The 27,612-nt window shown below is 48.1% G+C and overlaps 2 protein-coding genes across 4 annotated transcripts; one reads left to right on the top strand and one right to left on the bottom strand.

Moving 5' to 3' along the window:
- Positions 1-1,221: 1,221 nt before the first annotated feature.
- Positions 1,222-13,136, top strand: Rnf187 (ring finger protein 187). Its single transcript, XM_023707777.1, has 6 exons — positions 1,222-1,227; positions 3,906-4,490; positions 5,660-5,752; positions 7,207-7,428; positions 12,414-12,441; positions 13,108-13,136. Exons 1-6 carry the CDS (start codon positions 1,222-1,224, stop codon positions 13,134-13,136), a joined length of 963 nt encoding a protein of 320 aa, XP_023563545.1.
- A 1,697-nt stretch (positions 13,137-14,833) lies between these two features.
- Btnl10 (butyrophilin like 10) lies at positions 14,834-25,263 on the bottom strand. 3 transcript variants are annotated; one of them, XM_023707765.1, is made up of 6 exons: positions 25,151-25,263; positions 24,431-24,517; positions 23,736-24,089; positions 22,783-23,055; positions 20,993-21,202; positions 14,834-15,613 (listed from the first exon to the last, which is right to left on the bottom strand). In XM_023707765.1, the coding sequence occupies exons 2-6, from the start codon at positions 24,513-24,515 to the stop codon at positions 15,588-15,590; spliced, it is 948 nt and encodes a 315-aa protein (XP_023563533.1). In that variant the 5' UTR covers positions 24,516-24,517; positions 25,151-25,263; the 3' UTR covers positions 14,834-15,587. The 3 variants fall into 3 exon arrangements, with proteins under 3 accessions (XP_023563533.1, XP_023563535.1, XP_023563534.1); XM_023707767.1 differs by having other exon boundaries at positions 15,578-15,649; XM_023707766.1 differs by lacking the exon at positions 14,834-15,613 and adding an exon at positions 19,853-19,891.
- Positions 25,264-27,612: the final 2,349 nt, after the last annotated feature.

Here is a 27,612-nt window from a genome sequence, read left to right on the forward strand (position 1 = left end):
TGGCATGTGGTGCTGGGGATTGAACCATGGTCTCTGCTTTTGCTTAGCTTAGCTTGTTCTAAGTAGGTGCTTTAGACCACTGAGCCATCTCACCACTCCCTGAGTAGTCACTTATGAAACATTCAACTCAATTTATTTTTCATAACAGTTCTTCAGGGTATATGTAACATGACAAATCCTTTGCTTGAACAAACTTTGGCCAGGCTGCTGAACTCTTTCTAGGCCAATAGTGCATGATCTAGTAAAATCCAGTTTTAGCAAGAAATCCTAGTAAGACAGCTAAGCAAGAATCCCTCCACCCTCATATTTGATCAGAGTCCTTATTTTGTACCACTCTTAACGATTGTATGGTTCTTATTGGGCTTTAGGGGTTCTTACAGAGCAAGCTCAGCCCCCATCCCAAAAGGCAAGGGTCAGGTCAGGTTTATATAGTATGAAGTATAATGATGTGATTTTATTTATTTATTTATTTATTTATTTATTTTGTGGTACTAGGGATTGAACTCAGGACCCTGCGCTTGCCAGGCGAGCACTTATTCTACTGAGCAATCTCCCTGGCCCAGTTTGAAGTATAGGTCATGCTGGCAAGTATGGTCATGTGGATGGTTATCTCAGGATGGGTCTGTGAAGTTCTGGAAGAGCCATCATTGCACTTGAGGTATCAACTTGGTTTCCATCATGAGTTCAGGGCCCCTACTTGTGGGGAGACAGCCTCAGTTCCTATCATGGGATAATCATTTCCAATTGGTATTGGGAGATGACACATTGTGCAACATTCTGCTTTTCCTGAAGTCTCAGATGGCTCTAGGTTTAGGACAAAGAAAACTTGTAGGCATTGTGCCAGAGGGTCTGGACTGGACATTATAAAATCTGGCAATTGGTGTCCCAGCAAGTCCTGAAAATTACTTTATTCTTGCTTGGTATCTTCAGTCTGAAGGGGGATGAGACAGAGTAGGCATATTTAGGGTCAACAAATATCACAAGGGGCTGGCAGATGGCTCAGTAGAATAAGCACTTGCCTCGCAAGCGCAAGGGCCTGAGTTCAGTCTCCGGTTCTGAAAAGAAAAAAAAAAGAAAAAAAAGAACCCCCCCAAAAAACAAAACAAAACAAAACAAAACAAAACAAAACACATCATAATACTCCATAATGATCAGAATGCCCACATGCAGAACTGAACAGGAAGCTGATGCACACTTTTAAGATAATAAGGCAGATGTAAGATGAAGGTAGAGGTGCCAGCTTCATATCCTACCTCTAGTTACATATTGGATCTCTGCAGGCCCAACCTCTAAGTCCCTGTTACATGATTGCTGTGCCAGCCTTCAGCAAGAATCCTGTTTAGTGGGTCTATTCAGAGTTCCCCTCATACCTGATGTCTCCTCTTGGTCACTTAAGGGGAAGCAGGACTTCAGGCCCCAGTGGGACAAGTCTTGGCATGTGGGATCTAGAACTGAGCAGCTACAAGGATAGGGCACATGTGCAGTTTTGCAGAGATTGTGAGACTCTTATAAGGGGGAAAAGAGGGTCTGGGTGTCTTTTGCCCTCTGTGCAGCTTGTAGGATGTCTGGCATGCTGGGGACCGGGCACAGGGACCCCACTCTCACAAACTTGGTGGTGGTGGTGTGTGTGGACATCTAGGTGGAGACTGCTGGAGGGCATGAACAGCCCCCACCCTTGTCGGCAGAAGTGCGGTTCTTGTCTCTTATATTTCAGCAAATGAAAGTTTTGCACTTGCCAGCAACAGGCAAGCACAAGAGCCCAGTGATCCACGCTGGAGTGAACTAGGGTTCACACCAGCTTCTGCTCACCAGGTATGTGTGCATTTAGTAGGCACCACCTACACAGCATAGTGCCCAAGGCATCCTCCTGCCCAACCAGCATCCTGGGGGACTCAGTGAACCCTGAGACACCGCTGCTGCCTCATAGTGGGTTTTGGAGATCTGTTCCTCAGTCCAAGTGACCTTCCCACCCCAATGATACCGTTAATTTCTCTCCGTGAAAACTGTCATTACGTTCCTTGAGGGTGGCAGAAATCAATGGAGGAAGCCCAATCCTACAAGTCTTGGTGTCTCTGGGTCCCATGGATATTTCAGTGACATCCAAGGAATCAGGAAAGTGCGAAGAAAGCACAATGTGTACAAATCCCATAGATTCCACACTCAGACAAAACTGTGGGAGGACAGAGTAAAGGGCAGCTTCAGAAAGCTGGAAAGGCTCAGCCTCCAAGGATGGGGTCCAGCCTGGGGGCGGGGTAGAGGCTGGGTGGGTTCCAATGTCCCCTTTCCTTGCCCCTCTGTAACCTGAAATCCCCAGCAAAGATTTCCTATATATTTCTAAAAAATTTTTTTAAAAAAATGTCACTAATGACTTTGTAAGTGCTAATAACTGGATTTGATAAGGGCATTGTGAAATAGACACCCACACATTGCTTTTATCTTTTTGGGAAAGGCAATTTGTTCATACGTATAAGAAATTGGGAATGTGGAGTTTTGTCCATTTTAAACTAAATTATTTCACTTTTCCTTGACTAGTTGTTAAACTAGTATTTCTAGTTTAACAAGTCAAACAAATCAGGCTCACCTTGAAGCCTTCCAATAACTGCTACATACAGCTAATTTACTGTTCACACTACCAACTATTCATTTAATGCATTTCCAAGTCTACACTACATTGATCACACACACACACACACACACACACACACACACACACCCCTCACACAGTGATGTTTCACAATAGCTTGCACTTGTATGGAAAGAGATATTAAAAAAATAGATTGCATAGTTTTAATTTGTACAGTGTCATTTAAAATGGCTTAAACAAATAAAGCGGCTTGTTTTCATATTTAAAAGTTAATAAGGGCCGGCTAGATAGCTCAGCGAACTAAAATGCCTGCTTAGGCAGGCTCGGGAACGGGGTTCGGTCCCCAGCTTGCCATGCCAGCCCAGGCCCTGGGGCACGCTGAGATTGAGACTGATCTGTGATGGTACCACAGAGTAATGAGAGTTTGAGGCTGTAATCCCAGAGTTTGAGGCATGTAATCCCAGAGTTTGAGGCTGAAAACAGGAGGATCACTGAGTCTGATCTGTGCAGTGAGACCCTGTAAACCCTGTACTAAATACATTAAAAAAAAAAAAAAAAAAAAGATTGCTCCTCCCAAAGAAGTGACACATATTTATCTGACATCTTGGGTTGTGGAATCCACCCTTGACCCTGGGGAAAACCTCTGGCCCACCCTGAAGCCAGGAGGGAGGAACTGCCTGGAGATTATGCACATGACAGATCCACGCAGGGAGGTCCCCAAGCCGGGGTGGTGGACAAGGATGGACGTGTGTGCAAGGACGGACCCCCTCCAACCCCCCAGGAGAGGTCCACGCAGGGCGGGACTTTCAGAACTAGTGCATGGGAGTCACGCCCACACAGGGAAGGCCAGCCAAAGGAGAGCCCTCTCAGGAATAGCACATCTACCGGGGCGAGTGCGCGCAGGAAAGGATCACTGTAACAGGTTCTCGAGAGGACTTCCGCGACCCGAGAGGGAAGCCCTCGGGTCCACCCAACTCGGGAGGTTGTGGAACTTAGGCGGTCACCGCCTAGGTCCTAGTCGCTTACAAAAGACCAAAACAAAAACAAAAACAAACAAACAACAACAACAACAACAACAAAGGACTTTCCAAATAATATAATTTTGTTTCCCTCTTGTCTGTGATTGATTTATGTATTTATTAATGGGAGCTGTAGTAAGATTTAATAAAGCGCGGACAAGGGCTAGCCTGCAGCATGCTTGGAGCCACGGTCATCAGGACATGTATTCATAGAATAAGAGAGTGCGCAGTAGCCACAACTCTATTCGTGGACTGCAGGGCTTCCAGGACCCAGGTCGGAACGCGAGGCTGCCAGGACCTAGGATCACAACTCAGAACACACCTCTGCCAGGACCCGTCTCCGAGCGCTCGGCCTCCAAGACCCGCCCCGCGTGTCTCTGGCGTCGCTTCCGCTGCAGCTCTCCATCCCAGTCTCGCTCTGGTTTTGCGGCCACAGCCTGCTGCCCCTCACCCCTGCCTTCGCGCCTTTGCGCCCTCGCGGCGCCGCAGCCACAGCCCTGGCGCTCCCCGCTGGCCTTGCGGAGGCCGCCTGCGCTCTGTGCCAGCGCGCGCCCCGGGAGCCCGTGCTCGCCGACTGCGGCCACCGCTTCTGCCGGGCGTGCGTGGTGCGCTTTTGGGCGGAGGAGGACGGGCCCTTCCCTTGCCCCGAGTGCACTGAGGACTGCTGGCAGCGCGCGGTAGAGTCCAGCCGTCCACCGCTCAGCCGCCGCCTGCTGGCGTTGGAGGAAGCGGCCTCGGGACCCTCTCGCGATGGCCCGGCTAGCGAGGCAGCTCTGCAGCTGTTGTGTCGCGCCGACGGTGACCCGCTGTGTGCCGCGTGTCGAATGGCCGCTGGCCCCGCGCCGCCAGAGTGGGAGCCGCGCTGGAGGAGAGCGCTGCGCGGCAAGGTGCGCGGTATGGGGGCGACTCCGCGGAGCCCCGACCCCTGCTCTGACCGCTCCACCTCACCCCGGGGACCCCGCAGAGTCCAGACCCATCTTGACCTTCCCTCCCTGAGGTCCCGATGAACCAGAATTGCTCTCCAGCCCCGGCCTTCATGGTTCTCTGGCAGCCATTGCCCCTCTGTCCTCTTCTGTGAGTCCTCACCTCTCCCCACCCCGGGGTCCTTGCTCTTTCTACTCTGGGTGCTAGACTTCCCTTCCAGCGGTTGCAGTGTCCACCTCCCCATGACAGCACCTGACCTTGCAGTGCCATGAGTCCTGCTCCATCTTGGACCTTGTTTTTCCCTTCCTCTCATCCTAGAGGTTCATATATTCCCCTTCTATAGATCTCCCAAGGATGGCCCCTGAGAAGGTTGCCTTATTCTGTCCTGGGGACCAGGATGTGGCCCCAGTCTTCCAGTGGGCATTCTATAGCTGGCCCAGCACCTCTATCCTCTGAGGTTACCACCAGGCACACCCTGTGCACCCTGTTCTTGAACTTTCTTTGCTGTAATTTTGGCTACTACATTTGGCAGCTGCTGTTGTGCAGAAACTCACCTAGCCAGAGCTGGGTCCCTCGGGCCTGGAACTGCACCTCTGGAGGGTGGCTGGGGATCAGTGTCATTTCTGAGTGTGTGTGGGTCTCTGGGTGCTGCCCACGCACCTGGGCCCTGTGCAGGGAGAAAGAAGCAGGGCTGGGTTGATGAGCTTTCCTGGGACCTGGGGCTGCTATCAAGGGCACCCTGGAGGAAAGGTTCAGGCTGTGCCCTGGACTGTCCTGGAGTTATTGTTGTACTGTTGTCCCTTTCCTGAAGCAAGTTGCTGAGATGGCTGAGCAGGCCTTTTTGAACTAAGTCCCCCTTAGAAGGAACCTCCTTAAAAATATCGGTTGCAGGCTACCCTGAAGAGCTTCCTGGGCCGTGGCCATCTCCTGGAAGGTGGGGATTATGGACCATCTGCTACATGTTATGGTGCCTGTAGCCTTTTTTCTTTTGCTCAGGATGTGGCAATCAAACTTGCACTAGGGCTATTTCTACAACAGATTTACTGGGATCAGTGATATGAGTCCCCCAGGCTGGCTGGGCTGGGCCCTGGACCTCCTGCCTGCCTTCCAGTGTGCAGCTTCTCTCTCCCAGGAAAACAAGGGATCTGTTGAAATCATGAGAAAGGATTTGAATGATGCTCGGGATCTACATGGCCAGGCGGAGTCTGCTGCTGCTGTTTGGAAGGCAAGTGGGAATGTGGGGGATGGAGGTCCTTTGGATGCAGGGCATGGGCTGGAGAGGGGCTTTGGGTGGACTCAGCCCAGGATATTTTTATAGGATGTGTTTTGTGGGTCTTTCCTAGAGTTGGGCAAAACCAGCTGGAGTCCCTTTCCTTTGCGTGTTCTGGTCTTCTGACCATGGCCGACTCTGTGCTCTGTGGTCCGGGGGGTGCTGTGTGAGTCTGAGCAGATCGTTCCTCACTCCTGCTTCCTGGGTGAAGGGTTGCTGGTGCTCTGATGGAGTGATATGAGAGTCCTAAAGGTGAATGTGCTCCCAGAGACAGCTATGTGCCAGACTGTGAGGGAGGGACGTGGTGGGGTCATGGGTCAGCCCTGTGTGTCATGCTGGCCCTGTGTCTCATAATGGCTGCATTGGTACTTTACATGGACAGACATTTATTGTCACTGTTCCCTAAGCAAGGCAGAAGAATAACTAACTACATAGTGTTTACGTTGTGTTAGGCGTTACAGTTTAAGGTTCACAGGGCAATGTGCATAGGTGCTGTGCAAATCCAGCACCCTTTTATGGAGGGGGCTCAAAGATCCACATGTTAGCATCCACCGGGTAAGGGTCCTGGAACTCATCCTTGGGAAGATGAAGGGATGCCTATATAGAAGGAGACACTTTCCAGGCTGGGCCAGAGCGTTGAATTGGTATAAGACAGATGAATGTGGAGAACAGACACGTCCTTCACAGGTTTGTTGGGGGATACAAAGCCTTTGTGAGGAAAGGAAGACCCAAAGCAGCAATTAGAATCCAGTCATTACAGACTGAGTTGGGGTGAAAAAGAAACTGCATGATGTTGAGAAGCATAAAGATAAGAGCTATTTTAACAAGGTCTGTGGAGAGTCCTCTCTGCCTGGATGATAGGAATGCCCATTGTTTCTTTATTACAGAGAGGGTGCACTGGCCTACTTTCTAATACTATAACAAAATTCCCAGGCCTGAGTGTTTTATAAACAAAAGAGGTTTATGTAGCTCACAGGTCTGGGGGCTACATAAGCTAGGTAGCACCTTGTGTTCAGCTGTGATGAGGGCCCCATGATAGGTGGCATTGCAGTGGGGGATGTGGAAGCAGTAGGAAGCTGGAGAGACTTGCTCTGTTGATACCACCTTGCTCTTGGGGTTCCTGGGCCACCTTCCCCTGGGCCCCACTGCCTCAGTGCCTAGACTGAGACCAGTCTCCTGCATGTCCATCTCTGGCGATCCATGGGGACCACAGCAGAGGGTGTCTGTGGAGATTTTGTCCACTTCGAGAAACAGCAGAGGCCAGAGTGGCCTCACACTTCAAAGTGCTGGGTAGCGTTGTTTAGGATCTTGCAATCTGGACTCCATTGAGTGCAGAGAGGTTTCTTGTACTGCAGGGTTGGGAAGATGGGCCCAGGAACAGAGATGTCCTCTCCATTGCCTGCTTACAGGGACATGTGATGGACCGCAGGAAGAAGGCCCTGACTGACTACAGGAAGCTTCGGGCCTTCTTTGCAGAGGAAGAAGAGCGCTTTCTGCAAGAGGCTGGGAAGGAAGAAGGTGTCCTGGAGGATGAGCCCACTGACCCAGCTGAGCGGTTCCAGTCTCTGCTGCAGGCCGTGTTGGAGCTGGAGAAGAAGCATCGCAGTCTGGGCCTAAGCATGCTGCTACAGGTATTGTGCCTGGAGTGGGAGGCCCATCAGGAAGAAGGCCTTGACTGAGTAGTGGAAACTGCAGACATCATGCCTCTGGCTGCATGTGGGGAGTGGATGGAGACTGAGGAAGAAATAGGCGTTCTTGGCCTCCATCTGGGACTGGGTGTGGGAGCACTGAGGTTCCCACCATGGGCTCCAGGGGCTGGAGCAGCCAGAACAGCCTTCAGGTTTGGCCTGGGGCCAATCCTGCCCATGTTTGTACCAGCTGTGCCAGGGTTGGAGGGCTGGGCCTGTTTGGGTGGGTGTTACGGCCTCTGGTATGGTTCTGTGGTGCCTAGGATAGTAGCTCGCACTTGCTCGTTCTCTCTCTCTCTCTCTCTTTCTCTCTCTCTCTCTGTCTCTGTCTCTTTCTCTTTCTGTCTGTTAAACTGTCTTCTGACCTCTGTATCTCTTTCCTTATCTTCTTCCTACTCTCTATCTCCCTGTGTCTCTGTCTTTATTTCTGTCTCTTCCTCTCTATCTTTCTGTTTCCATCTGTCTCTCATTGTCTCTGTCTCCATCTCCATCTCTGTCTCTGTCTCTCTCCGTTTTTTCCCTTCCTGCAGTGAAGGCACTGGTCCAGCTAGGTCCCCCTGTGCCCGAGGGCACAAGGGACCACCCTGCAGACCTGGACTGCAGCAGCCCCACCCATCACCCGCTGGGTCCCTTCTGTGACCATCACCTGCCACCGTGGACGGAGCAGCTGAAGCAGTGCTGGTGCCCAAAGGTCCACGTCTCAGCCAAGTGTTGCTTTCCCCTCCTCGAGCTGTGAGTGTGCAGGTTGCACTATTGTCTTACAGAGTCTAGTCTTGAGCCCTCCCCAGTGTATTGCCTGCTCCTCGCCTGATCACACAGCCTGTACATCTTCCCAGTGTGCAGGAAGGGCTGGTCACAGGATATTCTCCCCAGACAAGGGAATACAACTAATGGCTGGATTTGAGGCTGGTGCCAAGGGAGGATCACACTGGATGTGACCCAGCTCCTGCAGGAAGGGAAGGAAGGAATGGCATGCCCTTGGCCCTTCTGAAGGTCCTCCCTTGGGCCTTGCTGCCCTGGACTATCCCTGCTTAGTTTCTGCCCCTTGGCTGCTGTCAGTGACTCCAGATCATTCCCACACCCCCCTTCCCTCTTGTGGAAGGGACTCCTTTCCACAAGGGAGGGGCAGGGGTCCCCAAGACATCTCCAGGCCCACCCTGGGGTATCACCCTTCTGTGTCCTTGGCTGCTTCTTGCTTCTTGTTTCTTCTGGTTCACCACATGCATGATGTAGTCATTACACTGTTGTTTACAGTGTCATGTGTAGATTAGTCCGGATGACAAAACCCTAATCTGGAATGGAGAGTCACCAGGCCAGGGAACAGAGATACAGATGTGAATTTAGATTCAATGCAGCATGTGGTTTAGGGCTTGATGGGGTGTCAGGTGGGGCCATTTTGGGAGGACAGTTCCTGTCTGTGGCATCCCTGGGCTTGGATATGGTGGCTAAATAAAGTGGGCTTGCTCCAGCCTGTTTGCCTCTTGTCATGCCTCTGGCTGCTTCCTATGCAGCAGGGTTAAGGAGAAATCACAGTGACACTGGTTAAGGCACAGTAGGGCAAACTTCTTCCAGCAGCAGTATGATGGGTGTGTGGCCACTGCAGAGGGTCTCACACTGGGGAGATCAGGCTTTGCCTTAAACTCAGTGTGGGGGAGTGAGAACCTGCAACTCAGAAGCAGGAGGGGTCCATGTGTAGGGAATGAAGGGCTCTGGCTGAACCAGTGAACAGGACTCTTGCTGAAAGTGCCAGGGGACCAGACACCAGCTGAGGGTAGGGCAGTGGTGAGGAACTGTCAATAGGGGATGGGTCTCAAGAATTGGGGGTGGGAAGTTTTCATTATGAATTTTGGGGGAGAGACATCTTCAGTCTATAATGGAAGCCAAAAAGGCTCAAAGCCTTAATGAGAGATGCCTCAATTTGGGATTTGTTGCAGATTAAACTCTGGGTCTGTGCACTGAACTATATCCCCAGGTCCCCAGGATGAAATTAAGAAAAAAAAAAAAATCAATCTTTTCCTTCCTTCCTTCCTTCCTTCCTTCCTTCCTTCCTTCCTTCCTTCCTTTCTCTTTTTCATTTTTTTTCTGAGACAGGATCTCACTATATAGCCCAGGCTGGCCTTGAAGTCACTGGTTAGCCCAGTATGCCATAGAACTTGTGATATTCCTGCCTCATGCTTCTGAATGCTGGGAGTACAGGCCTGCACCACCACACTTAGAATATTTCTGAGACAAGGTCTCATTAAGTTGTCCAGAACTTGAACTTGTAACCTCCTGTCTTAGCCTCTCAGAGAGCTCATTAGATTTTTGAGCAATGAACACTTCACTCTGATAAGGCTGATGACTTGACCCTGTTAGACTGGGTAGGCAAGAAAGCAGTTTCCTGTCCTCTACCTCCCAGCCTCTGCTGGTGGGTGCAGAGGGGTGTCTCATTCTCATCAGATAAAGGGCACAGTGGCCCAAGGACACAACACTTGCCACCTTCTCCCAGGTTCACAGTGAGGGCACCATTACAGGTGGTGGCAGGCAGGGAGGCACCCAATGTCCTCTCTGGAGAGGTGAAGGTGAAATGGGGTTAGCACCATGGATGCCAGAGCCCTGGAAGAATGGGTAAGCCAGATATACATGGCGAGGCAAGGATTCAGGACACCAAAAGGTGTGAAAAAAGGGCCCTGCCTAAACGTGGGCAGGCATAAGTCTGTGGTTGGAAAGGACACCTCAAATATAAAACAATGGAACCTGATGCCTGTGAGATGAGAAATGGCAGAACACGTTTGAGGAGAAAGGGGGATGAAGGGAATCACAATATAAGAAAGAGACAGAAGCTGCATAGTGGGAAAAGGGGGCTAGGCCTGTCCCAGCTCAGGTTGCCTTTTTATAGAGAGTAACTAGGTCCTAGGACAGGAGTGACCTGTGAGCAGCTCTTACCTGGCCAGGCAGCCCCTGGGGTTGGGGTTGGGAAGTGGGCTAGAGGCACAGCCCCACACACAAGCTAGGCTGAAGGCATGGTGAACTTTCAAGGTGCAGAGAAAGGTTTTCTCAGCACAGCTGGGGACCACTCTCCTAGGTGCCTCCACCCTTCACTGTCTCCACACAGGGTTGCACACCCTCCTTGTATATAGTACACAGATCAGGTTGCCAGTCTCCAGGTTTGGTGTCCACTTCCACTAAGACCCCGCAGACATAATGCATTTGTGTTCCCTTCCCAACTGTCTGCTCCAGGTGCCAAGGTAGGTCCCTGTCCTTCCACAGAAGGAGCGGGCTAAGGTGGATGCCAGGTCTTTGGCTTCTAACCTACAGAGATGACAGAGGTGACGCAAAACAGCTGCCTTCTAGCTGTGCTAGTGGGGTGCATGCTAAAGAGAGTGCTTTCCAGCCTTTTTTCTGATTGGACTAAGTGTTCTGCAGAGCAGCCAATGATAATCCTGGGCTGCGGAACCTTCGCTGCTCTGTTTTTGTTTTTTTTGTTTTTTAATTTTTTTTTAATTGGCAGAACCGGGGATCGAACTCAGGCCCTTGTGCTTGCCAGGGAAGCACTTATTCTACTGAGCCATCTCCCCGGCCCCCTTCACTGCTCTGTATAAAGTTTTTTTTGTTTGTTTGTTTGTTTGTTTTGTGGAACTGGGGATTGAACTCAGGCCCTTGCGCTTGCCAGGGAAGCGCTTATTCCACTGAGCCATCTCCCAGGCCCCTGTATAAATGTTTTGTGGCAAGCCCTGTCCAGCATGAATCCAAATTCTCTATCCGTTTCCAAATGGTTAAAACCCTTCCTTTACCACGCTGGCCTTGGCTTTCATAGGCAGGGTGCTGGGAAGAGACAGGCTTGATCGTCAAGAGCGGGGCTGTAGCTGCCGAGTGACAGCAGGCTCTTTTGATCATCAGGTGCTGCCTGCAACAGGCGTCCCACCCACAAGGAGGAAGAGGTTGTTGTGGCCTCGGAGTCCAATATCCAATGTCCCAGCCGCTGCAGAAGAACCACCACAAAGCCTATCAAGGCAACTGAAGCTTTGGGGTCCTTTGATGGATACCAAATAAATAATCAAGAGGGGAGCTGCTGATACTTCTCTTTTCTTCTTCCCCAGCCCCTTGTGTCTCTTCTTGGAACTTGGTACCTGAGTTAGCTATTGCTCCCCCCCATTGCCCACCACTACACTGTCATTTTTCCCTGGGCATCACAGCTCCTACCAAACCTTGCTTACAATGACCAACTGCCACAAAAGTCATGTACATGGACAAACACCACAAACATCTGCTGGGGAGCCAGAAGCCAGAGGACTATAAGGGAGTGCCCGGTAAAATATTGGGTAAATGATGTTCACTTCTTATTCTCTCTTATCAATGCTAAATCAAAACACTGAAGTTGTTAAGGACAGATTTTTAACCGGGAATATAAGAGGTATGACTGAAAAATATGGTGAATGTTTAAATTTTAAAATATCATTATAGTAAAAGACACCTTGCCATGAATCCCTTTCAAAAACCTCCCTCTCACTTCAAACATACTTATCCATCATCCTTGCTTCCTGAAGCAGTTCCAGAGTCCTCTGTTGTGTCTTTAGTTGTGCTATTGTGGCTGTCTTGGTGTCCTGAATAGGTTAAAAATGTTCATCTTTCACGATCATTTTAACCATGAAAAGCTCCAGAAATCACATGGTTTCAGGTCCGGTGAATAAGGTGGCTGAGGGCACACTGTCATTATTTTAGGAGCTGCCTTTCGCTCAGATGGTGCTTGGCTGGAGCACTCACTGTATTTTTCATTGTATCTTATAAAGAAGTTCAGGGAAGAAGACTTCCAGAACTGATTCAGAAAGTACCAGGAATGATGGAATAAGTATGCTCAAAATGAGGGGAAAGATTTTGAAGGGACCAATGGTATTATGTCTTTTACTATAATACAATTTTTAATTTTTACATGCCTTTTTTTTTGACAGGGTCTTGCTACGTGGTTCAGGCTAGCCTCAACTCACTAGCCCAGGCTGGTCTTGAACTCATGGGCATCTTCCTGCCTTGGCCTCCTGAGTGCTGATATTGCAGGCATGTGCCACCACAGCCAGCAGTTTTTTACTTTTAATTTAAACGTTACATGTATTTGACTGTGCTACAATAGGACATAGAATCCATTGGAAAATAATTGGCATTTATATGATAGTCATTGGGCATTTTACAAAGCAAATGAAGAGTGGGAGCCAAGAAGAAAGTAGGGCTCCATAACATAAAAGGGAAACACTATAAAGAGTGTGAGGGGAAGCACTTCGGAAGATTAAAGCAGGAAAACCCCAATTTCCAGTCCAGCTTGGCAAGTTAGTAGAGACCCTGTCTCTAAATAAGAAACCAAGAGGGCTGGGCATGTAGCTCAGTGCTAAAATCCTGGGTTCAATCCCTAGTACCTGAAGGAGAGAGAGAGGAACAGAAAGAGGGAGGGAGAGATGAGACCGAGAGAGCAAGAGTAGAAAGGGGAGAAGGTGATGTGGTGGACCCCCTCTGCTTGCTTACCTGAATTCTCTGAGGGTATGGCCTGGGACCCCCAGGGGTTGGGGCCAGTGCCCAGAGAACTGCTGAAGCAACTTGCTGGGCACCTCCATGATTGTGGTGGGTTGGCCGCTGGTGGTCCACTCATAACACCAGCCAATGCTGGCTGTGGGGCACCCACCTGAGGGTTGTTCCTGGCAGCATAAGAGGCAGAACTGGAGAAGAAGAAGAGAAGCTGTTGGTTTCCCTGGGGCTGCTGTTCCTGAAGAAGCTTACCATGCTGGGATTCCTAATGAACTCAGTTCCTGTCATCGGAGGAGCTTGGGACCTCGTTGTTCTAAGAATGATTGCAGTTCACTTTGGGGAAGTTCTGGCCCTTACTTTGGGCACCACTTCCTGATTCCAGAGGGAAGGACGGGGCATTGCTCAGTCTTCTAGAGAAGTTCATTTTGTTGGCTTTTCTGATAGGAACTCAGCTGTTCTCATCATCAGAGGAGCTTGGGACCTCACTGTTGCTGAGGATGGCTGTGGTACTTTATATGGGAGCTCTGGTTCTTTGAGTATTACTTGCTAGCTCTAGTGCAGATCCCTCAGCCTGCTGGCACAGATCCCTCATCACACAGGAACAGGTTTTCTAGCTTCCACTACTGACCTTTGTGCCTTCCCAGCACAGACCTGTGAAACAGGCCTGCATGTGACATTCTTGTGAGATTTTGGCCTCCAGTTGGACTTATGGAGGACATTGTTATGGGCTATAGGTCTTTAGCTGGGCCATGTAGGACATTGCTATGGAATCCAAGCCCTCAACTGGGTTCTTTTTATCTTTAGTGTGTGGACAGATTTCTTGCACCCTTTTTGTGTATGACTCTTTGGGTGACTTATAAAATAATCCTATAAATTGTGTGTCCAGTATTGTTTTCTTTGCAAACCCTGACTCCAGCGATGATGTTAGCATTAGGGTTAGGGAGTGGTGATCTGTGGACAAGTGCCTTAGTCTTGGAGGGCCCTAATTTGGACTTGGAGCTCAGGTCATTGACACACCTGGTTTGGGGTCTTGGCCCTTCAGGCCTGGTGATATCAGAGACACATTCATCTTGCAGGCCACAGGTGTGGTGCCTTTCATACTATCCTATCCTTTTGGATAGAGATATCAAAAAAGTTCTATGTCCTACTGGATAACAGATCCAGGCCCAGTCCCCGTATCCAGTCCTATTCTAAGGCCACCCTGATACCCACTAGCCAGTTCTGTAGTTCCATCCTGCAAAATGACAGAGCTTCCTGTAAGGCATTTAGCAGTGGGGGCAGGTGCAGGAGGTTTGTGGGATGGGAGGGGGTGGCTGCTTATTGCCTGTACCTCAAGGGCAGGCGCAGTCACCAGGCCTTTCCATGGTTACACAGTGCTTGGGAGAAGCCACATTCCATGCTGAAGAATTTGAACTTGTGATGCCAGAGTTCATTAGCAGGATAAGCTGGCTGCCTCGCACCAGTCTGCTCTTGAAAAGGCTTTTCCTAAAAGACACCTCAATGTCTTTGGGTTGTCACAAGTGTCCAGAGTTATCCAGTCTTGGGGACTTGTACTTCTCATGGGAACTGGGGCACAATTCAGTGTGGCAGTGAGGGGATGCCAGAGTAGGATGCTGGTGTCACTATTGGCCAGGGCCTGCTAGGAGGGCTGGCATCTCCTTCTATGAGGTTCTAGAAGCCCTGATCTGACTATCAGGAGCCTCAGGAGTCCAATGAGCAGGAGGGGATCCTTTTGGGACTGGGGTTACCTGCAGTGGGCATAGGTATCTGAAGTTGTCCTGTTGCTGAAGAAGAGCAGCATGGCCCAGCAGGGTCTTTATATTCCCAGTGGGCTCCATGTCTATCTGTGTTGCCTGTATGGAGGGATGTGAGTAAAGTAGGGGTCGGCCTTGGAAGGTGTGTGCTTATCTTATTCATCCAGCCACCCATCAAAAGACAACTAGATCATATTTGTGTCTCAGCTAGTATAAAGAGTGCTGAAGTGAACATGGGTGTGCAGGTGTGTCAACATAGAGTCTTTCTTCTGAGTTTTACCTATTGGGACCACTGGATCATATGACAACTCCATATTTAACTTTTTGAGGTGCTTCCCTTCTGTTTTCCCTAAAAGTTGAACCAATTTTCATTCCCATCACATTGTTGAGTTTATTGTTATTTCTTGGTAAAGGCCAATCTCACAGGTGCCAAGTGATAGCACCAGCTCCTAATGATTAGTGATGTCTTCGTGCACTTGTTGGCAGTTTCCATTTGTATGTCTTCAGAGGATTGTCTATTTAAGCCCTTCCTTTTAAAATCAAATGGTGATGATGGTGATGATTATTATCATTGTTGTTGCTATAATTAGATTTTGTAGTTGAACTTTTATTTAGCCTTAAGAAAACAAATCTTGTCATTTACCACCCCTTGGATGAATCTGTGAGTATTGTGCTAAGTGCAATAAACCAGGCACAGAGAGACAAATACTTTATGATCCCACTTTAAGCAGTCAAAATCATAGCAGGAGAGGGTCAAGTGGTGGTTTCTAGAACTGAGAGTGGGCAGTAAGAGGCAACGATCGTGGATATGGAGCTCAGCTTCACAGCGTGATGCCAACAGCAGCAATCCTGGCATGCTTATTCGAAGTTGCTCATAAGCAGACCTTGAGTGTTCCAACACAAAAATTAAAATAAAACTCCTGATAATAAAAGAGGCAGGTGAATAATTTTTTGATATTATTTGTCTATGTTGGCTATACAGAACATTTACATTCCTTTTGGGGAATTGGTACAGGTATAAATCTTATCCTGATCACTTGCCATCTCCCCACTTACCCCCCTCACATTTTCTCTGACCCCTTTACCATCTTTCAAAAGTGTGTTTCTCTGTTTCTTACCATCTCCTCTTTATTTTACTCTTTGTTTATATTTAGGAGTCTCATGTGAGAGAAATCCAGATCAGGTTAGAAGGGCTTATCACGCAGATAAGTCACATAGAAAACAGATAAAATGATGGTTTTAGGCTCCATTCAATAACAAATTAAACTGACCCCTTTTTCTGTTTTTCCAAATAAAGAGCATTAATGAGTCACAAAGAAATCAAACTAAAACAAGCTGTAGAGGGCAGGTCAGTGGTTGCCTAGGATGGAGGATGGAGGCAGGGATCAAATTCCAACAGATTCCAGGGAATCTTTTGTGAGAAAATGTCCAAGCTTTTGGTGGTGCTGCTACATGACTGTGTATGAGACCCCAAATCATATAAATGTCATGCTAGTGAAAAAAAAGAGGATAAAATATTTTAGAAATGTATCACCTTAAGGATACTATAAGCTATGGTGAAAAGGAGGCTAAGACTAGAGGGTGAGCTCAACTTTTGCAACTTAGCAAGAACCTGTCTTAAAACAAAAAGGGTTTAGGATGTAGCCTAGCAGGAAGGCCCTGGGCTCACTCTTGAGCAAGGGCTTTTCTCTAATCCTACCCTGTTTTGGTCTGTACAAATTCCAGCTTTTCTCTGAAGTTCAGATCAGGGCCACACACTTCCATGGCATTTCCTGGCCACTCCACCAACCAGACAAAGCCGTACTGTGCACCCTGAGTCTGGAACAGTAGGACTTGCTTTTTTTTGCCTGCAACACTGAGAGGTTCCTAAGTGATCCTTGCTCTTCCTGACCTGGGGAGAAGTGTGACAGTGTTACCCAGCTCCACACTGGCAGCGGTAGACTGAATGAGGGCCCTTAAAATAGGCCCAAGTCTCAACCCTGGCACCTGTAAATGGGACTTCTTTGGAAAAAGTCTTTGCAGACATAATTAAGACATGAATCTCAAGGTGTGATCTCCTATCTTAGAGTAGGCTTCGAACTTGATGAGCCTATGAGAAAGGCAAGAGAGCACTAAAGCACAGAGACAGGCAGAGGACAGAGATTTGATGTTAATACAAGCCTAGTATGTTCTCTATTGAATAGCTGGTGTAGTTTCTGTCCTGACTGAACTCAATGCCAAGGGTAAGTTTGGGAATCATGGGATCTTTGGCTTGCCCTCTGCATGGCTTGCACTAACCTGTCACAGCAAGGGAGGGAGAGAAAAAGGATTTGAGGTTGACCAGATGACTGCGTGATTACTGGGAGGAGTAGCAGGAGAACAAGGAGGGAAGAGGAGGATGGTAGGGAGGAGGGGAGGAGGAGGAAGGGAAGGCAGGAAGGGAGAAGAGGAAGAAGAAGGAGGGAAGAGGGAGGGTAGCTTTTCTGCTTGCAGATGGCCCTTCTCGTAGTCCTCTCAGGGTCTTTCTGCTGTGTGTCTGTGTCCTGATGTCCCTGAGAAGATACACACCTGTGTGGCTAAGGGCCATCCAAATGACCTAATTTTACCTTTATTGTCTCCTTAAATGCCCATTCTCCAGAAGCAGTCACAATAGTGATGCTCGGGAAGCCAGGATCTCACTGGACTTTTGGGGAGAGACACAATTCAGCTCCTGAAATGTTAGCATTATTTTATATCAGGCCATAGTAGCTGTTACCAGCGGCAGTAACAAGGAGAATGTGGGTGCTGTTCTCCACCTAACTGACTCCTAGGAGTCCCCTGGGGGAAGTCAGAGGCCCTGGGAGGGCAAATGGTCAGGGGCCGGGGGTCATGGGTCCAGAGGCATAAGAATGGCTGCAAGGGACCAGAAAAAGTCAGTCCATGGAATGTGTACATCAGGGAGTCATCAGCCACATTGTGGAAGGCGATCTCTCCTGCATCGCAGTCCAGGAAAATGCCTACTCTATGGAGCAGCTGGGATGGAGAGAGACAAATCCTGGGGTAGGAGAGGGCCCAGAATTTCTTCTTGTAAAGCTCCACTGCCCAGAGGCCATGTTGGGGGACCTTGGGGACCCTGCCTACCTGATCCACACTCTCCAGGCATACACCCAGAATCCAGGCCTTCCGGTCCCCCACCTCAACCTCCCAGTAGTACCTCCCAGCCCAGAACAGCTCTTGGGCCAGGATGCAGGGGTCTTCCTCAAAGCTCTTGGAGCTAGGGGTCTGGTCCAGGTTGAAGAGTAGCCATCGCACGCTTTTCTGATCCTCAGACACAGTGAGTTTTGAGACTTGCAGTGTCAGTGTCCAGGGATGGGCTCACTGTAGGAAGAGAGTGGCTTAGGTACTGAACTTGTGTTCTCATATCCCTGAGTGTGTCTCTTCCATCTCTGGGCTGCTTTTGCTGTCCCCATGTCCTGTGCCTGCAACCCTTTCCAACACCCTGTCCTCAAGTAGGGAGACACACAGCCAGGAAGCTGGAAAGTCCCAGAGGTAGTGAGGCAGGCCTAGCCAGGTCATCTCCAGTGTGCTGGTGTGTGTACTGAGCTTGCTCGGGGTCTCTCAAGCCCTATGTGCAGAAGAGAGAGAGACACAGAGATACAGATAGACAGAGACTGAGCAACTGACAGAAACAGACACAAAGGAAGACAGGGACAGAAATTGAGATAGAGACTGAGATACGAAGTCAGATGAGGCAGAGACACAGCAGGATGGAAACAGATCACGAGAAAAAAGCAAAGATACTGCTTCAGAGACAGAGATACAGAGAGAGAGATACTGAGAGAAATGGGGAGACAGATAAAGAGATAGAAACAGCGAGACAGAAATACAGAGAGAAACAAATACAGAGAGACAGAAAGATACACATAGATATAAGAGAGAGATACAGAGAGGCAGAGAGACATGGATGCATGGAAAGAGAGATAGCGATACAGTACAGTGACAGTGAGACAGAAAGATAGCGAGCGACAGAAACATACACAATGAGTGATAAAGAGAAAGGTCAGAGACAGTTAAAGAGGTGATGATGGTGCAATTGTCAGGGTATCATGGGCACAGCCTGCAATAGGTTTGGTGTGGTCGACAGCTGTGGCTGTCAATTTCTACCTCATCTGACATCTCCTAGAGGGGTTCACCTGCCTGGGTGCTAAGACAAGCATCTTCCAAAAAACTGCTACTTCAAAGAAGCCTTCTCCCTTGTGATTTGCAACCCTTGGTGCACCCAACCAATAGTTCAAGCTGCTCTCCAGGGGTGATGTGGCAGAGGAGGCAGGGCCAGCCTGGTGCCCAGCTGCTCCATAGCCTCCTTCCCAGCCATTCAGATCACTTGGAGCTGGGCTGGAGAGATAGCTCAGTGGTCTAAGCACCTGTGTGGCAAGTACAAGGTCCTGAGACTGATCCCCAGTACCACATGCCATGGTGGTACATGCTTGTAATTCCCGTGCTAAGGAGGCTGAGACAGGAGGATCACTATGATTGCAAACTGCACAGTGAGTCCCTGTACCAAATTAAAAAAAAAAAGATCACCTAGAACCAATTGCTCCCTCTGGTTCTTTTGCTGAGTGTCCTTTGAGATTTCCAGGTATTTCACAATTTCCTGAACCCACATTCCCACTGATTTCAAGGATCTTGGATCTGTGGTTGAACCTCAGCTTTCTCCCCAAATGCCCTCTTTTTTCTTTCTAGAAGGGAAACCTTTGTCCCTTTTCTTTTTTAATAGGAACTGTTTGCTTGTCCTTCCTCTAACATGATTGTTCCCCACCCTCACCCCTGCCATATTTATCTTCCCTGCCTTGCCCCTTCTCTCTTTATGACCTTTTCCTTTTCCCTTGAGACCAGATCTGATTTCAGGTTCCCTAGCATAAGCAACCCTGTCCCATTCATCCCTTCCATATGCACTCAGATATGTTCTTCTGGATCCCTTTGTTTAGAGGAAAATGGGTCAGAGTGGGACTCAGAGTTGCTTGCCATGCAAAGGCCTCAGACCTCTAAACAGCCGTCACTGAGCACAAGAACACCCCTCATCCCAATGCCCAATGAAATCGAAAGACACAGTATGGTGAAGTTCTGCTTATCAAAAAGGGGTCAAAGCTCATGTTCTGGAAAGTTAAATCAGATCAGTACTTACTGAGTTCTCCTTGGAGTCTCTATGGAAAATAAGAACAAACCTATGTTCTCAAAAGTCCTATAAAACAATGGAAGAAGAACTCTCATTCCAAGGACAGCTGCTATACAAAATAATCCATTGCTCCCCTACTCCTCCTGGTTCTGTCATGACATAGCTTTTCTGTCCAGTCAAGGGCAAGCTCTACCTCCAACCTAAGACCCCAAACCTTGGGGCAGGTCTCCAGCTCCTGAGGTGATACGCTAAGACATGAGTATAGTGATGAATGGAGAAACAACCAATATTGATGATGGCCATATTGTATGCTGCAGCAAACTCTCTAGTGCACCAGATTCTGCTGAGGAAGCTATTGTGCTGGCACTACAGCAGCCCTTTAGGATGGAAGCATCACACCCAGAAGACAGACTTGGAATTCATACCCAGACCTCACAGCCAGCACGCTTCAGATTTGGCTTTGCTGTGGTTTGGATGTGGCCTGAGCACCCCACCCCCATCTTTAGGCTCATATGTTAGGAGTCTGATTCCTAGTGTGGAGTGCTGGGAGGTAGTGGGACCTTTAAAAGGAGGGCCGAGGCAAGACAATTCAGTCATGAGTATCACCCCAGAAATTAGTGCCGCTCTCTAGGGACCCTTGTTAGCCAATGGTTGAGAAAGTTGTTAGGAAGAGTGAGCCTAAACTGTCAGTTTCTCTTTCTTCCTGTTTTGCTATGTGATCTCCTACACACTCTCCTGCCATGATGCCACCCCCATAATAGCCTCACCAGAGGACAAACTGATGGGACCACCTGATCTTGGAGTTTCTCCAGAACCAGGTACTAAAGAAAACTTTTTTTTTTCATAAAGTTAACTTGCCTCAGGCATTTTGTTATAGTAATGGGAAAAGAACTAGTACATGGTTCATGCTCAGACTTGTTCATTTCCAAGAGGGAGACATACAACTTATCTGGATTATCTAGTGAATAGCCAACCAAGGAAACCCAAGAGATAAGTGTTTCCACTGGTGGCTGATCTAGAGCTGGAACACCTACTAGCCTTTCCACTCCTCTAGGTTTGAGGAAACAACCTTGGCTCAGGGGCCTGGCATGGAGGTTTGTGATCTGAGAGGGTAGAGCTCTGTACTCACCATGGAGAGGCATTGCCCTTGGCATGCTGGCTTGCTGGCTCTGCTCATCTCTTCCTCCCTCTGTCTCTTCTGTCAGCTGTGTCCGATAAGCTTTCCTTTGACAATTCCCAAAGAGGTAGATGACTCCAGCCATTATGAGTCCCATGGCAAGGAGGGAGAAAGCCAGGGCTAGTCTCTGTTTCCTAAGCTGAGACCCTCTGGAGAAGGGTGCTGAGGAGTTCCAGGGGGCAAGATTAGCAGGGGAAAGAGCATCTTTGTTCTCAGAACACACTTGCTACAGGGTTCATAGGTTGAGGGGCTTGATGTTACAAACTGTTCTGAAAATATTCAGGAAGATACATATATTTGTATATGATACAATAGACTGAATGTTTATATCCCCCAGTTGCCTGTGCCAAACCCCAAGCCCCACGATGGCATTAAGAGATGGGGCCTCTTCGAGATGATGAGGTCATGAGGACAAAGCCTCTTCAATAGGATTAGAGCCCCTGTAAGAGAGACCCCAGTGCCCAGCTTGTCTTTGTACATATGAGGGAGGACTTATGGAGGGTCATTTGTGAACTAAGAAGTTGCCCCAGCAAGACAACTTCCAGGACAATGAGCAGCTCATTGCTGTTGTTCATGAGTCACTGAGGGCAGGGTAGACTCAAATGTCATCACCATATGGATGGCCATAATGAATATCCTGCTTTTGTGTGCAAAGAAGGTAGCTATTATATATCTGCCTACTTGTAGATAAGCAAAAAGAATGATTGAACTATGTGGCAAAATGTTAAAAAATGTGGTCAATCTAGGTAAAGGATACAAAGTTCTCCATTCTTTCAAGTTATCTGTAAATTTGTCTTTTTAAAGAAGTATATATGGGCTGGTGAGATGGCTCAGTGGTCTAAAGCACCTACTTAGAACAAGCTAAGCTAAGCTAAGCAAAGCACAGGGACCTTGGTTCAATCCCCCAGCACCACATGCTAGCCAGCCCCGCCCACCCTGGTGGGCTGAGCTGGCCACACACACACAAAATAAATAAATAAATAAATAAATATTAAAAAAAGTATATATGCTGCTGAAGCAAGCACTTCTCTTTTTAATTTTTTTTAAATAAAACTTTTAATGAAGAGTTAGATGGACCCTTCAGTGGGTAAATGGATAAATTGATTTGTCAAGAAAGTGGAGTATTATTAGCCTTCAAAAGAAATGACTTACATGCAACAAAAAAACATGGAAGAAACTTACATACATATTATTAAGTGAAACAAGCCAGTCTGAAGAAGTTATATCCTGTGTAACCCTAACTCAGTGACACTGTGGCAAAGACAAAACTGTGGGGACAGCAGTGGTGGTTTCCAGGAGTGAGAGGGAGAGAAAGAAGACCTGCTGGGGGATGAATATAGGATTTTTATACTGGTAAAAGTTATACATGTGTGGGAGTGAGGGTATATGGAAAATCTACATACTTTCTGCTCAATTTTTTTGTGAACTAAAACTGTTCTAAAACATTTTGTAAAAGGCAAAAAAAAAATCCATAGAAATAATAGCGGGGTCCATCTCTTTTATTCTCCTTGAAATGCAAGGCCGCCCAGGGGAGACTCCTGGCACCCTCATTTCTGTTCCATCTCAGTGACAACACCCAGGCTGGTTTCTCTTCAGGCCACCCCTGACACCAGGCTGTGGACAAGAACAGCCACCCCTCTCCTCTTGCTCAAGCCCCACAGCTCTCTCAGAATGTCCCCATGGACATGGGCATGGACACCTGTATTCAGTGATTCTCAAACAGAACTGAACAGGATACTTACCAGGCAGATGACTGTTAGCCACCTTCTCCTCCGAGAGGAGAGTGTTGGAGATGGAGCAAGAGAAGCTGTCCACAGCCCCATCCTGGAGGGCCACCCTGGACACCACAGCCCAGAGGCTAGTGTTGGCTGACACTGAGAACTTGGTCTCATTAGGCAAGGTCTGTCCTTTCCACTTGATCTCAGGCTGTGGGTACCAGCCATCAGAGGTGCACTCTGCCCAGACACCTCTATCCTGGGTGTGGATCACTTGGATTCTGGGCTTGGAGCCCACTCCTGAAGGAAGAAGTATCATCTTGAGTCTTTGTAGTGAGAGCTGCTTCTATGACAACAATGAAAGTCTTGAAGATGTTTGGTAGTTACTAGTAAATTTTCACAGGCTGCTTATCTTAATACAGTACTCTCTTTTCTTAGGTTAAATGGGATAAAATGAGGCAGAAAAGCTTTCAGATTAACTGAATTTCCTATGTTACATAATTGGTGAGTGTGGGCATAGAAAGGACTTGAGTTAGTTTGCCCTAAAGAAAAGTTCCAGGTAACCTTGGAAAACTCTACCTATCAAAAAACACAGAAAAGCAAAACCAAGCAAACAAAAACACCTCTCCACCTTTTTCTCTTTCCTGTCACTTTCCTTTCTCTCTTCTGTACCTGTCTCTTCTCCATTTTTCTCTCTCTCCATATTTCTCCCTCAATTTCTAGCTCTCTCCTGCTATCTGTCTTTCTCTCTCTTGCTCATTTAATTTTTGATTTTCTCTGACTGTCTCAATCTTTCACTGTTGTTCTGCCCCTTCTGCTTCCCCCTTTTCCAGTTCAAGGCATTGAGAACTGCATCCTGAGATCAGCAGCTGTAGCACACTTGTCAGGGAAGGATCTCAGCTTCAGCCTTACATCAGGATTGTCACAGTAGAAGTGCCAGGTAAGCCCAGGTAAACCAGAAATCCCAGGGCCTCCCTCACCTGCCACTTGCAGCCAAAGGGTGGCAGCTTCCTGGGCCCTGCCCTCCTTGAAGAGGCAGTGGTAGCTTCCGTTGTCTGAGGCGGTGACTCGATGGATGCGCACTGCAGCCTTGCCCTGGGCCATGTCGAGGTCCACGAAACTAGTCCTGTTGTGGTACTCAGGCATCTGTTCTCCAATCTTGTCCTGCCCGGCGTGGTGCACGTGCACAGCGGGCGAAGGCTGTTCACGAAACCAGCGCAGCTCCATGAGGTGTGCGCTGATGTTGGGTGACAGCCAGCAGGGCAGCTCTGCATCCTTGCCCAACACAGCCAGCACAGGTTGCTGTGGCCCCAACACCTGGAAGTCTGCCTTCCCTGGAATGTGGGATGGAACCCAGAGGGACTACTTAGGTCAGCCATCCTCATCCTGGGGTGCTAGGACCGCTGGTTGCCAACGATTGTGGCAAAGTGGGGAGGGGACAGACAGAGACCCCAAGATCCCTAGGGTTCCAAATTTTGGGGATGCAGGGACTCAGGGATGTTTAGGGCTGCAAGTTTGGGGGCAGGGGGACTTGGCAACCTCTAGGACTTGGCGACTGTACAGGGGGCTCCTTCCCGTTCCCCCCAGGGAACCTCCCTCATAGATTGGGACCCCCAACCTGCAGGTAGGGAGTTGGGAATCCTGGGACCCCTAAGGCTGCAGAGGGTCTCCCTACCAATTGCCAAAGGCAGTAGCTTCAGGAAGACCAAAAAGACGAGGCTCCTGGGCAGAGAGGCTGCTCCACTTCCTATTCTTGCCATCCCTGCTGGGGACAGACACAAGGGGTAGTAGATAGACACCAGACATGGTACAGAAACCACCATGAGAGTGATAGAAGCCAAGAAAGTACTGCCTCCAAAGAGGAAGGTTGCTCCATCATTGCCTCAAACTGTTAATATTGGAGATGCCTCATTTCTGTTCTATGTGCTCCTTCTGGAGGCACCCTAAGTATGAATGGGATTTGAAATCTCACCTACTTATTCCAGGGTTTTTGCCAACCCGTTATCACTATACTCCCTGTAAAATCCCAGGGTGTTAATAGACTAAACCCAAACTCAGATCAACCTACTATGAGCTTGGAATAACAGATTGTCTCAATGTCCCATTTTCCTGCTTCCCTAAAAGTATATCTGCAGTTGAAGGTGGATGACACAGGTCTTTCCCCCAGCTGGGATGGACATCTCACTACACCTTGTCATTTTTGGTGGCCATTATAATAAACTTGGCTTAGAAAGGTTTTGGAAACAGCTGCTAGCCAGGTGAGGTTCTACCTAGGAAACCTCATAGGTGCTGGCTACGGTTCTTATCTTTTAGGAAGGCCCAGAGCACCTTGGCATGGAGAGAAAGTAAAGAAAGCTGGACCTTGATGAGTGCCATTAAAATAGGAAGTACTTACTTAGCTCTGAGTCCAGCTGCCAGCTTCTCAGGAAGATTCTGGTCACTGCAAGGGAATCAATTTAGTTTCCTGAAAATTCCAGGCAGACCACACCATCTCTGGGTAATGGGAAGTCTAGAGATTTAGGAAAAGCATCCAGGCACATCAGCTTCTATAGAATCTTCCCATTATTCTTGCAAAAGCAACTAACTATGGTTTTTGGCAGTTGAAAAAGGAAAAAAAAAAGTTACTCTGAGGGTGTGTGGCCAATGATACTGTAGTTGGAGGATAAACATGCTGGTAGCAGGAGATAAGGGAAGGCACAAAGACCAAGTGTCAGGACTCATGGCAGGACAGCCTGCAGGGCCAGATGCCCAGGGGCCCCAAGGTGGGGCAATGAGTTGGCAGTACTGGGATCCCAGCCAAATGTAGAAGCTGGGAGACTCAGATATAGCGATTTGGTTATGGAAGCCTTTCAGATGGCTCAAGTGGGAAAGGTGTCATGATCATATTAAAACTGGCTGAATTCTGGCCTTGTCCTTGGAGGTGTCTGCCCAGATATTCAGACCATCCCCTGTTCATTCTTTCCTGTGCCCATGACTATGGGGTCCTGGGAATCTGCTCTCTCTAGAAGTCTGAGTGGGACTGCACTTAGAATCTTTACCCACAAGAAAGGCCCTCATGTTCTCTCTGTTTTTCCTTCTGACAAAATCTGGACATGTTCCTGAAGGCTTTTGGTGGGAGAAGAGCTATAGGGAAGAGCTACTTGGTCTTCTCTGATGATAGTGTTTAACTTAACTCAGCAGAGAGGCACCGAGGACTCAAGCATGCTCTAATGTGCATTCCTCTTTTTGGAAAGCACATTTCCCTCTTTTTTATAGATGAGGATTATGCCTGCTCATTTCTAACATCCTGTGAATGCTTTAACCCAGCAATGGGCATTATATAAAACCCAACCCACTTGTCCTTCAGAGTCAGAAGGAGGAGTCGGGTTTTATCAATCCCAAGAGAGCTCCTTATAGCCACTGTGGAAAACGCAGAGACTCCTCAAAAGCTAAAAATGGGATGACTGTATGGTTTAGCCATCCCACACTGGGAACACTTTAGGAAGTACAGTCCCTATGTTGAACATTCTACACTTCCATATTCACTGTAGCACTGTTTGCAGTAGCCAGTAAAGGGAACCAACTTGTGTGTTCTCCAACAGACAAGCGAATGAAAAAATATGGCATCTACGTGTAACAGAGTACCACTCAGCATAAAAAGAATGAAGTCCTATCATATGTAACATGGATGGAGGTGGAGATTGTTAAGCGAAGTAGATCAGGCACTGCAAGACAACTAATACAGATCCAAAAGCTGGTCTCATGGATGTGAGAATAATGGTGGCACCAGAGGCTGGAGAGAGTTGGAGGGAAGGCTGGGGAGAAGCTGACTGAAGGGCATAAGGTTACAGTTAGCTAGGGGCAAAAAATTATGGTATGCTATTGCACTGTATCTACATCACTGTAGATAGAGATTTTGCACAGTATGTTTCCAAAAGCTCAATGAAAAGATACGGTGAGTGTTTAAGAAAATAGATATGTTTACCCTGATTAAATTTAACACAATGTATACATGTGTCCAAACATCATGTAAATATATGTGCTATAATTTTATGTAGCAGCCAAAAAGTAAACTTAAATCTAAAAAAATAGAAGGTTTTTTTTTTTTTTTTTTTTTTTTTTTTGAGGCCTGAACATTTCTGGTTTAGCTGGAGTATCTGGGTTTGAACCAGTGGAAATTGAGCCTCACTGCATGTTTAAGCAGGCACTTAAACAACTGAGCTAATGGGTGGGCCCCCTAAGAAAAATAGAGAACTCATAAACTTAGCAGAGAAAATTGTAATGAAAGCATGAGTATGGGGTGGAGCCTGTAATCCTTACATATGTGCTACAAAGGTATTTGAAGGATATGTGTGGTCCCAGGGAGTGGATGGGCCACATGATGAGGTGGTGATCCTCATCATGCAGAAGTCATGAGGGTCCAGAGCCTGCAGCCAGCCACAAGTCAGCTCCACCTGCCTCAGGTGTGATGTCCAAAGTCTAAAGGTAAGGAGACCAGACACAAAGACCACATGCTGCAGAGAGAGAAGAGAGAGAGAGAGAGAGAGAGAGAGAGAGAGAGAGAGACAGAGACAGAGAGACAGAGAGACAGAGAGACAGAGACAGAGACAGAGAGAGACAGAAAACTGGAGAGATGGGGGAGGCAGGCATGCAGTGCAGTTGTTGATGATTTGTTAGATTTATTTTAGGGTGCTGGACATAAATGAAATCAGTAGAGGAGGTGGTTGCAAAGTACTGTGAATATTTAAAGCCAAACAATGGGTATAATTTTGAATATAGGGGGCTGGAGAGATGGCTCAGTGGTCTAAAGCACCTACTTAGAACAAGCTTAGCAAAAGCATCAGGGACCGTGGTTCAATCCCCCAGCACCACATGCCA

Source organism: Octodon degus, unplaced genomic scaffold (assembly GCF_000260255.1).
Source record: "Octodon degus isolate 3935 unplaced genomic scaffold, OctDeg1.0 scaffold00310, whole genome shotgun sequence".
In the NCBI taxonomy this organism is placed as follows: domain Eukaryota; kingdom Metazoa; phylum Chordata; class Mammalia; order Rodentia; family Octodontidae; genus Octodon; species Octodon degus.

What these genes read in the sequence shown, in the direction of transcription:
- Rnf187 (XM_023707777.1), top strand. An exon ending in GGAGAGCGCTGCGCGGCAAG is followed by an intron (nt 4,491 to 5,659) that starts GTGCGCGGTATG and finishes TCTCTCTCCCAG; the next exon opens with GAAAACAAGGGATCTGTTGA. An exon ending in CTGCTGCTGCTGTTTGGAAG is followed by an intron (nt 5,753 to 7,206) that starts GCAAGTGGGAAT and finishes GCCTGCTTACAG; the next exon opens with GGACATGTGATGGACCGCAG.
- Btnl10 (XM_023707765.1), bottom strand. Translation starts at nt 24,515, where the DNA reads ATGGCAAGAATAGGAAGTGGAGCAGCCTCTCTGCCCAGGAGCCTCGTC. An exon ending in CCTTTGGCTGCAAGTGGCAG is followed by an intron (nt 23,056 to 23,735) that starts GTGAGGGAGGCC and finishes TTCTTCCTTCAG; the next exon opens with GAGTGGGCTCCAAGCCCAGA. An exon ending in AAGGGCAATGCCTCTCCATG is followed by an intron (nt 15,614 to 20,992) that starts GTGAGTACAGAG and finishes GGAACACTCAAG; the next exon opens with GTCTGCTTATGAGCAACTTC.